A 17,154-nucleotide genomic window follows, 5' to 3' on the forward strand; every position below is an offset into this window, starting at 1 on the left:
TCCACAGATAGCACCACCCTAAGATATGGCCTCTACCCTCAAGATCAGAAGGGGCAACAGGCACTTAAGCACACTCCATCCTGAACTGGAAATATTCGACTTCACCTAGCCCTGAATCCTGGAACTCGCTAACTAACCAGAATCTATCCTCACCAAAATGTTTGGCCCAATTCAAGAAGAGAGCTCACCGTCACTTTGACAAGGTCAACTTGGTGGCGCATCTGTAAGGTTGCTGCCTTACAGCGCCAGAGACTCGGGTTCGATCCTGACTACGGGTGCTGTCTGTATGGAGTTTGTACGTTCTCCCCGTGACCGCGAGGGTTTTCCCTGGGTGCTCCAGTTCCCTCCCACACTCCAAAGACACACAGGTTTGGAGGTTCATTTGGTTTTGGTAAAAATTATGAATTGTCTCTAGTGTGTAGGATAGTGCTAGTGTACGGGATCACTGGTCAGCACAGACTCAGTGGGCCGAAGGGCCTATTTCCACACTGTATCTCTAAACTAAACTAGTGAGGCAATATATTCTGGACTTGCCAAATAGATCCTTATTTGCAAAAGGAAACGAGTGGTAGGAAATCCATCAAGTTAATCCATCCTGACCTTTCTAAAAAATAACAGGAAAAAATAAGAAATATGGGCCTTCCAAAGATGGTGGAAGAGTGAACATGGATGTATACATTCCATCAAATCACGCTCATAGATCTTCCTACCAACTGCACAGGAATAGGGTTGGCTGCAGTCTGACAATATGTTGATAAGTTCTCCACTTTTAAAATCCAGAAAGTATGATTCAGGAGTGTCATAAAGTGGGAGCAATCAGGGGGGAAATAGAATAACTTACTCCAAACAAAGGTAAATAGCAAATTAAAATTAAGTGCTGATGCAATACATTTTCCCTCATTGGAATCTGTATATGGAGTCAGTTTATCTACCTATTAATTTCCAGATTTTGCTCCGCCCCCACCTCTTTTCTATCGTTCTCCCTCCTTCTACAATCAGCCTGACTCGAAATGTCACCTATCCATTCCTTGCGCTAATGCTGCCTGACCTGCTGAGTTACTCCAGCAATTTGTGTTTTACGCAAAAATTCCAACATCTTATGTCTCCGTATTTTGTTGAGCGTGGTCAAAATGAGATTTTTTTGCAATGCACAGAAATAATTCCCAGCCAATTTCATAGCTCTACCTCTGAGTAACATAAGCAAAGTAAATATTGCCCAGGAATTAATCACATTAAAAATAGAGCACAACCCAGCCGAGAGTAATAGGTAGGAAATCTGACAGCACAAAGGGAGTGTACGATAGATGCTAATGTGCAGTGTAAGAAAACTAATGTAATCCATGTGATAATGGAAGGACTTTGGCAAAAGGAGATTTTTTTTCTGAAGATGACGAAATCAATTCCAATGGATAAGTGCTCTTTACAAATGAGCAATCACTTATCAGACCAGGCATATGGTTTTGAATACACAGCAATTTGTAGCTTTATTGTCATCTCACAGACAAAGAATCATTGCTTTAATTTAATGGAAATGATTAATTGTGGAAAAATACTGAAATATGAAGCTGCATGATTTGGTACAATTCAATCAAATTCAAATGGGTTAAACTAAATAACAGAAGCTACCTAAACTCCAGCATTTTGTGAATAAACATACAATGGTTTGTATACATGTTTGTCATGTCGTTATTGTGTTCTGCATTCACAGGCTATGTGGTTTATTATTTATTAACAATCAATAGAGATTTTTTTTAAAACAAGCACCTGTTTCAAATGGCAATGCAGAATGTACTTTTGTCGCAAGGAAGAGGGAGCAGTAAATATAGATATCCACAAATTAATCCATGGAGTTTGATCATTGTAATGTGGGAAAAGATGGGAGCCTGGGCCATCTAATAACACCAGATATTCACTGAGATGCTACAGGTAATTGGCCCTTTGGCCGACTGTTTCCATAATGACCAACATGTACCTATCTATACTAATCTCATCTTCCAGAACTTGGTCTGTAGCCTGCGATGACTTGGAGATTAAATTGCTCATCCAGATGCTTCTTATTATGGTGCGAGTATCTGCCTCCATCACCTTCTCAGTGCATTCCTGATTATAATCACGCTCTGGATGAAAATAATCTTCCTTGGATCTCCTCTACACCTCTTACTGCTCACGTCTGTGTCTCTCATTATTTCCCCCTATTGATAGTGATATTTCAGGAATCACTAGAGTCAGGAGTCATCCCAGCAGAGCTGGTCCTCACCTTTAACAAATTCTCCTTTGACTCCTCTCACTTGCTCCAAGTCCAAGGAGCAGCTATGGGCACCTGCATGGGCCCTAGCTATGCCTGCCTCTTTATTGGGTATGTTGAACAATTCCTATTCCAGGTGTACACTGGCCCTATCCCTGAACTTACATTGACAATTGCATTGGTGCTACCTCCTGCACCCATGCAGAACTCATGGGCTTCCTCAACTTCACCACCAATTTCCAACCTGCACTGAAGGAGTCTGAAGGAGGGTCTCGACCCGAAACGTCACCCATTCCTTCTCTCCAGAGATGCTGCCTGTCCCGCTGAGTTACTCCAGCATTTTGTGTCAACCTCCTCGTAAATCTTCTTGCTCTTCATGTGAACTTCCCACCAGTTTCATTCAGCGTCTTATCACTAAATGCAACCAATGTTATTTAACAATGAAATTACCTCAGGTACTGCACACTTAGATAATTTTTTTGTTCAATTTAAAGACATTTTTAAAATGATATTGTTTGTATCTGAAATGAATTGTCCATCAGTACAGATAAAATGTAACACACAAGAATCAATCTGTGAACAAGTTTGTCAAAAGAAAGTAAAACGATCATATGTGTTCAAGTCATGTAACAAACTTGTTCACCAATACCTTAATGTTGCAGTTTTCATTATCATGGAATACATTCAAGGTGTCACCTCTCTGCATCTGTAACCTCTCCAAACCTTTACATCTTCAGAAAACCCAAGTCCCTTCACTTCTGGCCTGTTCTGAATCCTTGACTTGGTTCTCCCTTTATTGGTAGCTTCGGTTGGCCTTGAGTTTTACAAATCCCTCATTAAACCAGCTCCACACCTTCCTTTAACACTATTCAAAAACCACCTCAAGGTTTCATTCACTGCTCCTACCATATTTAACTCGGTTAATGTTTATCTATCTGTACCACTTTGAATTCCTCTGGGATGTAACTCTGTATTTGATGAGATACAGAAATACAGTTGTTGCTGGTGACATCCACCATTTTTGCAGGACAGAATTTTACAGCATTCCTTTCTGTTGATTGGTGGCCCTAATTGCCATTATTTGCCAAATCATTAGAATTTGTTGTGAGCAGCCATCGATAATATTTGTGTATTAATTCTATTTGTACACTTAAAATGGGATGTAATTTATTTAAGGTCCAGTTATACATAAAAATGAGAGTGCATCTTGACTTGAATCAAACCAGCCATGCATAATGCATGTGATGGAATGGAATGGAATCAATACCTCACACAGCAAATATTGAGAATACATGTTGTTACCATGCTTTATATCGGAGATTTAATATCAGAACACTTCACAATCAAGTTAACAGTTCTACAGTTGTCCATTTAGGATGAAAAACTCTAGTGAAATCTGTATCAAACATTTTCCAATAGACAGCACATTCAAACATGAATGGTGCCCTTTCATGTCTTGGTGTTTGACATTTTGCTTAAAATGTAAAAACAATGCATACATTTCCTGCTAGATCAAAAGCTAATTCCACATAATGTTTTCTTTCCACAAAGTAGGTAGCAGATTTGGCAAGTAAAGTGCACCAAGATATAATTATTTTGGTGGTGGCAATTCATAGGTTTAACCTATTTAGATAAATCACAAATATTTGATCAACTAATCATATGAATCACATTAACAACCACGTGAAATTTGCTCCACTTGACAATTTAAGCATCATTTCAAGATTTAATTTCTTTATGTATGCCGTGAGGAAATCGTTATTCGAAAAGAATGTTAAATAAATATTGGCAATTTCAAAGTTTATGGATTCAATATGATGCAGATTATCTTGTGCCATGTAATGCTTCCAATAGCTCAGGGAGCTAAAATACCAGCATCCCATGATTTAATACCATTGTGTGCACTTAATGTATTATTCCCACATAGGGGTTTTTTCCGCTGTTGTATGATGCACTTTTACAGATTAGTTCAGCTTTTCATTTAACATTGCTCCAATTTTCATGGCCATGACTAAGCCGTAAGCCTACTTTTTGCTGTGGCAGGCAGGAAATACGTTCTTCAACCAGAACTCTTATACCGGATCATAAATCCTATTGCCCAGATTCACAGACACAACAGGGACACATACAACACTTACCACTCCCAGCTGTATAGAATCAAGACTGCAATCACACTACTCCACCCAGAAACTGCAGCAATGCAGCTTAAAAACCCAATTTTAAATCTAGCATTTCATACTGTATATACTAGAGTTGTGGTTCATTCCTTAGATTTGTTGGGGTTTTTTGTGTGAAACATATGTTACTTATCAATAAATAGTGGTCACTTAATATTTAATACCAATATACCAACCCATAAAAAAAACCATATTTTAGTACATCAGCAAGCTGGAATAAACTAACAATTCCACCTTTAGTACAGATAGCACTAAGGCATCAAATGCTGCAAAGATGAAAATACCAGGTTTATTTTCTTCTTTAAATTAAGGGAGGTCGATAAAGAAATAAATGCACCCCAACATGAAAATCCTTTGGGATAGCGTGGATTTCAGAAAATACTGATGGAATTTCTACAAACCCAGTTCAGTTTCATGCAGACTGGACTGGAAGGATGACATTAACTGTTTTTACCCTGTGTCAGCTGCAATGGAGGAGACTCTGTGGGCACGGAATAATCATGTCCACTGTGGAAATAAAAGGCAGCTTTTACGACGACAGCAGAACAAATGGCTGATGACGATAATAGTGGTGATGGTGAGAGTGGCTACCCAGAGAACACACTCTGAAACCCAGGGTCAAATAAATACATTATGCGCGCTGCTTATAATTCGGTTCGGTTTTGATCAAATGGAAGGAGATGATTGTTTTATTGCAATTAGTCTGTTTAAAAAAAAAGCTCAAATGAAAAACTCGGTCGAGCTTTTTCGCCCTCTTTGCTCCATTAATTGAAGTAGGGTGGATTCTGTGAAACAAGCGAACTGAAACTAAGAAAACTCTCTCCAGACACAGATACCAATCACTAGAGGATATCGGAGCTCAGAATTTGCCAGGAATGTCTATTTGCCACCTGCCAACACCCACATGAGACTTCCCTGCTCGTTTCTCTGCGCCTCCAGTCTGCTGACACCACAAATGATTAAAAAAAAGTAAATTAGCTGAACGAACGCCTTGTTTAGAGAGCATTTGCCAACACCTTTCAATTAACCTGCGAAAGGAGCGTGTCTTTGGTGTAAATAAGTAGCACGTAGCAACTGTCGCTCTGTTCACAGTGTATTATTGAAATCCAAAATGGTTCTTTTGAGTTGAATTTAAGGCTGCATTTAATACTTGCGAGGGCGTGTCTGCAACACCCTTCCCCTGTCGTGCAAGAATAAGAATGTCGCAGCAAAGGTATTGAACGTGTCCCGACTACTTGCCCGCAACCGCACTTCAGCACCGCGGACAGCACTTTACAAATTACACTGGGCGAGGGCGTGGTGCGAATTTTCAGATATTATGAAATCCGCTGCTTCCAAAATATTCATTGTTGATGTCAAATATTGAGCATCTTGGCACGGGAATGTGCCACTGGCAAAATAGGGAGGGGGGGTGAGCCAATATCGATTTGGATTTCAAACAGCCTACTTGCACTTTGTACTTTAGCTTCATTGGCGGATCAATATTTAATGCCTGGAGATCCAGCGAATGCACCAGTCATTTCAAGGGAGCTTTTCAGCCAATCTGCTTCGCTTGGCAGGTGATTATTATTCATAGAAGGCTGCCTGCATTCTTTCCCTTCCTGAGATCCCACTGCTGACTCAGTGCCTTATTCAGTCGTCTCTCTCTCCCCGTCGCCGTTGCAGGACCTTTTTCTCTTGCAGCCTCTCTGAGTATTTGCATCCTACACCATGTCTAAAACAGCAATCGGTAAGAAATCCTTACTTTTGTACTGACTGTACCGTGATTTTACTCACCAGAAAATGTAGTGTATTCAAAGATAATGTAGTGTATTCAAAGATAATGATTTGGCTTTTGTTTTACATATGGGTGTGCGATTTGTGTGTTGTACATAATATTTATTTTTTTCCATAATGCTGGGCTTTTTCTTTAAAGGTATATAATTTAATAGATCGACTAATGATTAACTGTAACGTGTAAAAGCAAGGGTTTTTTCTCTCTAAAATTTGCGGTCCAATGTTGGAAATCGTTCAAAATTACCCAGCCCAGAAATGGGAGTAGCACTTTGAAAATTATTGAAATTAGTTGTATTCTCTGCGATCAGTAATAGTCCGTGTAGGCGTGAATGAAATAATCTTTGTCGCACAAAATATAATGCGTTTTAAAAACGCGATCGGATGAGAGACAGTGGTTTTGACAAAAGAGGGTAACCTTGTACAGTCTTTCTTTTATGTAATTGTCTTCTTTCTTTAAAGAGCAGTGTTAGTCCGACAATCTTTACAGAATAAAAGTGCATTTGCAGTGGTGTGCTTGTTACGTTTTCTTTGACTGGGACACTGCACAATGCAGGCAGACCCCACCCATGTAGCATGCACCCATTTCAGCATGCACGCACACTCAGAAATCCAACAGCTTTTGTGTTACCTGGCGGAAATTGCCGGCAAAACAAAAAGGAAAATGATAGTTTTGTAATAGACATCTACCGTAGAAGATAGGAAATTCTACCAACCTCGAGAACTGCCTTTTAAGTGTAAAGTTAACCGTAAATGAACGTGTTCGCAGAATTACAGCAGCCCAGCATTTAATGAATGGGACACTATTAAGACAATGGTCAAACAAATAATTGCATTGCCAAAACCTCTTATTTATAAATGAGCCAATTCCAGGAACGAACAGGGAGAAAGCTGAAGCGAGACACTATGTTAGGAATCAACCAGCTGCTAATTATAATTCTACAATGTCCCCATTATTTAAGGCGACCATCTGGGATTTTCAATGATAGGAGCACATCTTTGCTATTAGTCCTTTCTTTGGGCGCAGATGTCGCCATCAGTGCATGTTCAGTCAATGTGGACCAAAGAATAGAGGAAATCTGTGTGTAAATGAAGTAGACAGAGAGCAGCGCAGAACAAGGTGGGAAGGGTGTGGTGCTCATTCGAAGCTGCATGCACATGTACACTGAGACTAAACTCTGGGAGAGCAGCCAGCCCTGCAGTGCTTACAACAGTGATCCCTCCCCACTGCACCAATCTGGTAATCAGTATTGATAATTTGTAGTTGGTGAGAGGCTGATCGCCCCAGACAGCCCCATTAAAAAATGCTGTTACCATGGAAAGGTCTTTGATTGATTGAAGTGGCAAACGGCAGATTCAGTTCAGGATGGATATGCTGGGATTAGTAGTTCAAAAGGGCCACTGATGGGGAATCAAAGTTCAAATCAGCAGATACCACAGAATGAATGGCCAAAGCACGCTCCAGTTGGTGTCTGGGAGGGGAAAAAAGGGACATAATTATAGAACCACTTTGTATATTTACATCATTAATATTGTGTATTAATTATATCATTACTACAAACACATTTTCACTGGAACTAAAGCTTCCCCCCACATCCCTGGATGCAATATCATTGTCTCAGTTGGCATTCAATTGCTTCAATTTTTTTCAACAAATATTTTACTGACTCTTTTATTAATGATGCTTTTATTTGCATTCTGAGGAACTATAGAAATCAGTTAATTCTTCATGTTGTATTAACATATTTTGTAACATGCCATTCTGCAGTTTATCCTCACAATAAATGTATAAATCCAGAATGTACAATGTTACACTCCCATCAGATTCATAAATTCATCTCTCGAACGAATTAATTCTCGAAGTGGATCAGAAATGTATGTCTTGTTAATTAACTATACACTGAGTGCAATTGTTGCACAAAAGCTCAAATGGATGATTTACAGCCACGGCTTCCCTTCCCCAATCCCCTGCATGTCATCGATTATCTGGAGACCAAAGTGGTCTGGGTCATTGACTCCTCAAGAACCACTGCCCCTGTTATTCCATGACCAGCCACATTCAAGTCGGCACACCCTACGTCTACCTAGTGCTCGTTCTTTTGTATTGGCTGGGGGGAGGGGGTAACAACATTTCTCCTGCTCTTTGAAAAAAAAAAATCCAAATAGATTACAGGGTTTGTTTTACTGAAATGCATTTTATTCCCGGTTGGACATTAGTCATTGGACTGATTGTAAATCAAATTGTTTTAGGAGAAAAAAATTCTCATTGATTATTTTACATTTGGTCATTTCTTTTCAAATCAGTGTTACTTGAGAAGAAGTCATTGCATGCAAGTATATGATTTCAATCGGTTCTCAGTTCATAGTTCAATCCTTATCTCCCATATTCCTTTCTCCAGTTCCACTACTTAAGATACCATGAAAATTGGAATCAATGTTAAGATAATTAATTTAAATAGTCACATGTTATCAATATTGAGGATGCGTCTGATTCTATCTTTTTGGCCTTCGATTCAAATACAATATTGGATGATTTATTATGATTCAATAAATGAAAGAGAAATTGCCTGGGCTCCAGTTCAGAATATTATCCGATCAATGCCTTTCAGTACTGCAACGTTAACATACAGTAGAATATGACTGAATGCACTTTTGTAGTGAGGTTTCAGTATATTATATCTATATCTATATATTATATGCACATTAGCTGTCTTTAATCTTAAGATTTCAGGGCCATACAGCTTCTACAGTTGTATTATTTATGCTATTTTGTCCTATCGTGTTAGTATGTTTCAAAACATGGGTGTATATATGTACATGTGTGCATAAGCTGCTAATTGTGTTCATGCCAACATACCTCCATTGAGATCAACTCTTAACTGCCTTTTGACCTGCAAGGCAAAGAATTGCTTAAAAATGCCATCAGCGATTCAAGGAAAAAGCCTTGTCACTGTATTCCAGGACGGATAAAACATTAAGCACTGAAGTGATGTCCTTTGCTAATGGTTCAGGGAATCGATTAAAGGACGTGCATGCTCTGCTTTTATTCAGCAGACCTTCGCAGGCAATTGTTTGTGACTAATCCCATAATTGCTCAAGTGACCTTGCCTCTGTTGTTATTCTTTTTGCCACAAACTCCAGTGCTACAGCATCCATGAAAGTGATATTTCGAATTGTCCTCCAGTGACATGCATTTTTAAGATGAAATGCAGAGTGATATTTGGTATCACACAACATTGGATATTGAAGAATATTCCGTTCCCAAGTGAAATTTAATGTCCTTTCAGATAATAACTCTATCACTAATTTTACTAAAAACAAAATTAAAATGGTAACGGTAGCGAAAATTGTGAGAGACAGGAAAACAATGATAAAATGTTTCATTCTAATAAAAATAAAGTAGTAATTATATTTAATTAAAAAAATAACCATAATGCAATTGCTGGAAATACTCAACAAGTCAGGTAGCGTCTGTGGATGGTAAAACAAATCTGCTTAATGAACTTTCAAGGGATCTGGAGCCTTTAGTTCATCAGAATGTTGCAATGTTCACCATAGTTGCCCTCACACAGGAACATTGTGGTAATAAGGTGGATAGGGTGTCTGAAGCAGTAGGTAGATTCTACCGTGTTATGAGAGCAGAGAGAATAGCTGTAAGAGATTTGCAAATAAGGACAAGGGGAAAGAAAAGAGACCTGGGTCACTTGTCCAAAATATTGAGTGCAGCAGTGGCTGTGAGTTGATTCATTTATTCCACATTTAGTTTAATTAGCTGCGGCATATTTCATTTTAAGACGTTATGTAGCAATAATCAATTTGATACTAACTTGGGTTATATTTGCATCATATTACCAAGAGGTTCAACTGCCCAATGTGCCATTTGGAATGTTTATCCATTAAAGTGATGGCGGTTCAATGCATTCCTGTCAGCATGGTGGGCAAGTGTATGACACATATTGGTACAATTTCATGGTGACCAGCAAAATTTAACCTTGTCTGCGATGTAATGACGCATCTGAGCATTAAAATTCAATCTCCTGCAGAATGTTTCCATCAAGTTTGGAAATAAATGACCAGGGCATTTGTTTTTTTTTTAAATTTTGTTTATAAATAGAGGGCAGTCACTGACCAAAAGTCAAGGATTGTGCAAGGGCCACAGAGGTTTTTGCCCTCCAGTTGACATGGGAAGACAGGGACACAAGATATTTGGATGCGTTGAAACCTTCACAGGCTGTGTCTGGTCAGAGTTGGCAACATTGTTAAGTTCACCAATTGGAAAATATATGTTTGAGTGCAATAGGACAGATGTGGGCCTGAGTTGAGTTCCTTTCACTGCTTCACACTGTCTGACCTTACATTGTCACTTAAGATGCTAACCGATCTCGGACATGAAATCTGGATCTTGGTTATAATTTGAATTCGCTGTCTTCAGATGGCTAGGATAGCATTGCAGATAAGACTAGGAAGAGAATAACTAAGAATTTTTAATTTTTTTAAATTATAGATTTTGCCATACTCTCGCTATTTTTTTTAATTTGCCTGCTCGTAATGAAACAAAACAATGCGCGTAAGATTGTGGAGCACTATGATACCTCCCAGTGTTGATAAATCATGGTGCTGAGCCCCAGCTTTCCAGGACTTGGTCTTGCACCTGAGGTTTCCAATATTCACTAATCACAGTTCGTATGGGTTTCCCAGGAGTCGGATCAACTGGACTTTCCTGAGTCAGCAGATTCAGAGTGGTGCAGCGAGTGCTAAACACAGCACATTTCTCCCCTCACTCTCCACTTCAAATTAACATTGCAAAACACACAACATGGAAGATTACTTCATCGACAAGATTTTCCAAAGTCTTTTGTCAGTTCAAAATCTGTTCTTGATATGTAAAGCTAGGGTTCTAAATCCTCAACATTTCAAACTTCAAAATGGGGAAATTCGAGGAACAGAGGATGCAGTACAAAGTTTCTCTGAATGCTGTTAATATCAACAGTTTCTATATGCAAGTTGTATTGTGGAATTCATTGTGAAGTAATAGTTAGTTAATGTAGTATTTTCCTACAAAGAAGAGAGTATGAAATTATGCATTCAGTCTTTGGCTCATAGTTGTATTTTGTTCTCGTCGTCCAGTGGTTTAATGAGGGTGGGAATGAAGGAATCTATCAATGGCAAAGGTTATTGAAGAACCCATCAATTAACGTTTTCCAAATAATATGTGCTGCAAAGGGGAAGCATAATTATAATGCAGGTTCTGTTGGTTGTCCAATCCAAGGATGTCATCCAGGGATGTTTTCTGAAGCTGCCATTGTCCAGCTTCATACTGGGCAAGCAATTGCTCTCCACCCAGCAGTTGGTAAGCCTCTCCATCCTGGAGTGTCAGCGTTCTCCATCGTGCTCCTGCTATCTCCTTCCATTATGAAACTGCCATCTTTCTCTGGCACAGGGATGCCACCATTCTCCATCCTAAAGATGCCAACTCTTTCCATCAGAGGTTGTCATCGTTCTCCTCTCTGAGGATGGCATTTTGAAGGGGGGCCATACATTTCCATCCTCGACATGCTCTCTCCCTCCATCTTGTGATTCCGTCCCCCTCACATCGTCATTAGATCATGGCAGATCTATCTCTCCCTCCTAACCCCATTTTCCTGCCTTCTCCCCATAACCCCCGATTCCCCGATTCCCCATAACCTCTCCATTCTAAGGGTGCAAACACTTTCCCTTCAGATGTTGAGATGTCTCGACATTCTCAGTGTACCATCACTAACACACAAAGTGTAAAGAAAGCATATCAGCAGATAATCGCATTGAGGATCCAATGATTTTAATACCAATGATAACATACCCATAATAACATTTACATTGAAATGCTCAAAAGAAAGGTTTTTTTTTTTCACTGCTTTGTACTTAAATAATAAGTGGTTTATCATTATTTTCTAAATGAATCATCAGTTTTACTTAGGTAATTGTGGCTAACATGTTCTATTCATAAATATCATCAATAGCAAATGTTTGTTTTTATCATACTTGTTAAGGGAGTGATGTATGGCAGGACACAGGGCCTGTTTATTGAGTGCTGTCGCGTTTCCAATATTTCACCATTAGAGGCAGATTAGGAATTAGTTTGGCATTTTGTTTGAAGGGCAACATCTATGACAATGCACTTTCCAATTGAAGTGTACTCTAGATTAGATTATCAGGACCTGGACTAAAGTATTGAACCCGTGACGTGGTGGATAGCAGGAACGTAGATGTTGTTCATCAATTACAGCTTGATGTTCAGCACCTTCACCTCTTCCAACTCATTGTCAAATTTGGGGAGCTGGGTCTCGGCTACTCCACATGCAACTAGAACCTTGATTTCGTCATTGGCAGATCTCAGTCTGTATGGATTGATGCCTCCCCCCTCTCCGACCATCAGCACAGGGCACCTCAGGGCTCTGTGCTCAATCATCTGTTCTATTCGCTCCATAATCTTGACCATGTAGCCAGGCACAGTTCCAATGTCATCTTTAAATTTGCAGTAATATCACTGTTGGAAGAATAACGGGTAACAATGACTCGGAGCACAGGAGGGAGATCAAGAATCTGGTTGAGTGGTGCCAGAATAACGATCTTGTTTTCAAGGCTCACAAGTCAAGCAGCTGATTGTTGAATTCATGAAGGGAAAGCTGAGCAACCATGCGCTTGTCTTCATTGGTGGGTGCCGTGGAGAGAGTCAACAGCTTCAAGTTCCTGGGCATAAACGTCTCTGATTGATGATAAGTCCTAGGCCCAACACATCAATGCCTCCCCTCCCTCAGAAGCTTGAAAAAATTCAATGTGATGCCAAATATTCTATCAAACTTCTACAAGTGTAAGGTAGTACTGATTGTATCACAGCCAGGTTTAGACATTCGAACACTCAAGAACAAAGGAAGCTGCAGAAAGCAGCAGGCGTTGCCTGGTCCATGATCGATACTGACCTCCCCACTATTGATGAAATTGAAGGCCTCAAGGCAGCTAATATCATTAAAAACCCATACCACCCTGGCCACACTTTCATCTGGCTGCTACCCTTGGGAGGAAGATACAAGAGCCTGATAACCATCACCTCCAGGTGCAAGAAGAGCTTCTTCCGATCAACCATCAGATACTTAACCAAACCTGCACAATGCTAACCACAACCCCACCGGAACTGCACAACCATATCGAACCATTATAGACATAGCACTACTATGGTTGCTATGTGCACTTTGATTTTTGCACTACGGTGGTCTAGATTACTTGGAACACTTGATCATTTATTGTTGGTATTACATCTAACTTGCCGGTAAAACTGCAGCTAGTAAGAATCTCATTGTTCCGGTTCATATTTGATGCAAAGGACAAGTGAACACTTTTGACAGAGTAACTTTTAAAACATAAAATGCTCTGCCTAAATAATAAACTGCAGTGTTTGACATAAAGCAACGTGAATAGGGTAAGATGGTCTTGTTTGAATAATTAATAATCACCCTTTCTGGAAATATAGCTTGTTTTATTTAGTTTAGATATACAGTGTGGAAACAGGTCCTTCGGCCCACCGATTCCGTGCCGTCCAGCGATCACCCATGCACTAGTATTATCTTACACTCTAGGGACAATTTACAGAAGCCAATTAACCTACAAACGTGCACGTCTTTAGAATGTGGGAGGAGACTGGAAAACCTGGAGAAAGCCCATGCAATCACAGGGAGAATGTACGAACTCCATGCGGACAGCACACGTAGCCAGGAGTGTGCTGTAAGGCAGCAACTCTACGGCTGAGCCCTACTGAATGCAGTTATTTTATACAACATCTACATCCTGAAAAACAGAACCAATCTTTCACTATTCAATGGCATTTCAAAATCTGATTTAATGTGAGTTCATTAGGAGAAAGAAACACCGTTGCATTCATTCTACTAAATCTAATAGAACTGCCAGACAGGATGGAGTTTAATTCAATCATCTGTAAAATTGACACGGAGCCCATCATGCAGCAGTATCCCATGCCCACTGATTGAAAAGCAGCCTGCATACCAACAATTTTACCACAGTCATGGAAAAGATTTCTGCCTCCAGCCAAAACTGAACATAATGAGGTAAGGGGAGGGATAATACCTTGCATGGCTACCACCAGGTAAAACTAACCCATGCTGCTTAATGTTAGCTTGATCATTTTTGATCAGGAGGTGTGTATGAGTGGAGAAGGTGATGGCATTTTAGATGCTGCAATGGATGACTTAGCAGTAGCGATGCAAAGTAGAAGTGTTCTGAAAACCACATGCATCTAAGCTCCTGAAAACACGTACTCGCAAGCCATCAGGAACAGATGGCTGTGCAGGTCATTATTTCGAATCATTTTCAAGGACATAGAAACATAGAAAATAGGTGCAGGAGTAGGCCATTCGGCCCTTCGAGCCTGCACCGCCATTCAATATGATCATGGCTGATCATCCAGCTCAGTATCCTGTACCTGCCTTCTCTCCATCCCCCCTGATCCCTTTAGCCACAAGGGCCACATCTAACTCCCTCTTAAATATAGCCAATGAACTGGCCTCAACTACCTTCTGTGGCAGAGAATTCCACAGATTCACCACTCTCTGCAGATGCAGTGGAGTGAGAGGGTCATTGACCTGACATAAATTGTCAACGTCAGTACAAGTATATTGACATGTTGTATTCCACCATCTGCAATGTTAGCCAATGGTCAATTCACCAAACAACACTACTCCCTTCCCAAGCAAGTCTATTAGTCAGGACTCTTACATTATATATCTAATATTCCTGCAATCCATCACACTCTCATATACTTGCCACTGTTATAGAGTTTTACGGCATGGCAATGAACTCTTTGGCCCAACTTGCCTACACCGACCAATGTGCCCCATCTGCACTACTCCCACCTACCTGCACTGCTGAAAACCTCAGACCCACATTTCAGAGTTGTTGCTACTGCCAACCGTGCAGCAGTGACAGCCCAAAGTGCATGCCAAACACTGCAACAGCTGCCTCCCTCTTTCAGGAGAGCATAGAGCACAACAAGTCGGTGTACAGTGGTCCTAACTACCAGAAGTAGTCAATGCACCCAAAGAAGGACATGACCATTTGCCAAGACTGGCGTCTGGTGGCAAGGATAGAATCGGCAACAGTTATGATGCCCATATACCAAATTTTCCTTCATGCATCACACAGATTCTGCATGCCATCATCTGTAATCTTTGGTACTTGAGCCACTGAGTTACTCCTGCAATTCTTGTCATTTTGTGTAAATTAACATCTGCAATTCCTTGCCTCCACATCGTGACCTGACTGCTGCACTCTGCAAGACTTGTGAGCTCACACTCTCGCCCAATGTATCGCCCAGCTCAAATATGAAAGCATGCCTGTGGCATTGTGAATCTCTAGGATCAGTCACAGCACAAAAAAACAACAAACGCTTAATATTGAAGCCATTTTCCTATTGAGTGTGTCAGTGTAAAATGTCGAGAATTCTTGCAGGTAGCAACTGATATATAACAAATTGAAATTCATATTATGTTTTACCTAACCTTCGATAGATGGACATGAAAAGCCCTTTGTCTTCATTTAAAAAGTGGCAGTGTCAGTTTTCTGACATTATGCTATTACTGTATATTGAATTTGCAGAAGAAAGAATGTATTATTTAGTAACGACCTCAGCCACGCCATCATTTGACAGAAGCTGAGTTGACTCATTGCTTTAATTTCATTTCATTTGAATTTTAAAGGAAATATATTCTATATTGCACATAACCTTCAACCTACCATATTGACATTTTAATCATTGAGAAATTATTTTCTAAAATTGTAGGTTGATAAATGCCCATCAACATGATGCAGTTTATAATTTATTTTTTATATCAGCATATCACAATATGGGATGCAAATCTTTAGCATCAAATGTCTTCTATTGATTGGCAAATCAAATGTTTCCTTGAAGGACTTGTACTAAATAATTTACCAAGAGTATGCTATAGTCTTATTCACTGTTAAATATCTTTCATTTTGAATGTCAAAAATTGAATATCACTTTTGCGAAACAATTCATAGATGATTGAAATGGACAGAATTTTGCACAATGTTTCCAAAATCTGTTTTTTTTTATTTGAACAGAATAAGTAACATTGCATGAAGTCATATTACAAAGTCCTTCCATTACACTCCACTCAGTCTTTAAAGAAATCTATTGTGTTAAAAGCTTTTCCTAAGAACATAAACAACTAACCTGCCTGGTATGCTCATAAAATGGTGGCATGTTTTCAGCCTAATGAAGCTTTAGGTGAAACCAAAAGCTTGACTTAGTGAATTCTTGCAGCGTTCAGATCATTCATGAAACAAATAAATTTAAGTTGTCAAAAGCTCACTGCAGAAAGATTGGAGCAGACAGCAAGAAATTACAGTTTATTCATCCCAAAAAGACCCTAACAACATTTGTATGCCACTTGGAAAATAAATTAAGTTGTGCTTTATCCAATTAATTAGTCATTTACTTTTTACTTCCAGTGAGATGATCAGAAATTATTTCAAAACACATACAGTAGTTTTCTGAAACATGACCCCTGCTGGTATTCTGGTAAACCATGTACATCCCTCATGCCAAGTTTATATGGCTTCACATGTACAAGAATTAATTGCATGGTGTCTTTAAAATGAGCTGACTTTACTGTAACTGCCGAACATAGTTCTTTTTCTGTTCACTAATCTTTATCGGGAAATGGATCAAACACTTTCTGAAATAAAATTAAATAGATTTAGAATTTCAAACTAATGAGTCAATTTTCCAGCCTATCTCTACAATTTTGATAACATTTCTTAGATCAATTATATCTATGGAATATACCATGTGCGTCTCGGAAATTGAGTAACTAAGTTAATTGCTCACGTTAAGCAGTAGACAATGTGTAAGAACCCTCTATTTCATTGACTCTTAATATCTCTGTC

At 39.4% G+C, this 17,154-nt stretch overlaps 1 protein-coding gene across 1 annotated transcript in view; it reads left to right on the forward strand.

Moving 5' to 3' along the window:
• The first annotated feature begins 5,741 nt into the window (after positions 1-5,741).
• The window catches only part of stmn2b (stathmin 2b), a 39,197-nt gene continuing 27,784 nt past the window's right edge, over positions 5,742-17,154 (forward strand). The window contains exon 1 of the mRNA XM_078398196.1: positions 5,742-6,151. Within this exon, the coding sequence (XP_078254322.1) occupies positions 6,133-6,151 (19 nt within the window). The 5' untranslated portion in view covers positions 5,742-6,132. The remainder of the gene's footprint in view (positions 6,152-17,154) is intronic.

Source organism: Rhinoraja longicauda, chromosome 4 (genome assembly GCF_053455715.1).
Source record: "Rhinoraja longicauda isolate Sanriku21f chromosome 4, sRhiLon1.1, whole genome shotgun sequence".
In the NCBI taxonomy this organism is placed as follows: Eukaryota; Metazoa; Chordata; class Chondrichthyes; order Rajiformes; family Arhynchobatidae; genus Rhinoraja; species Rhinoraja longicauda.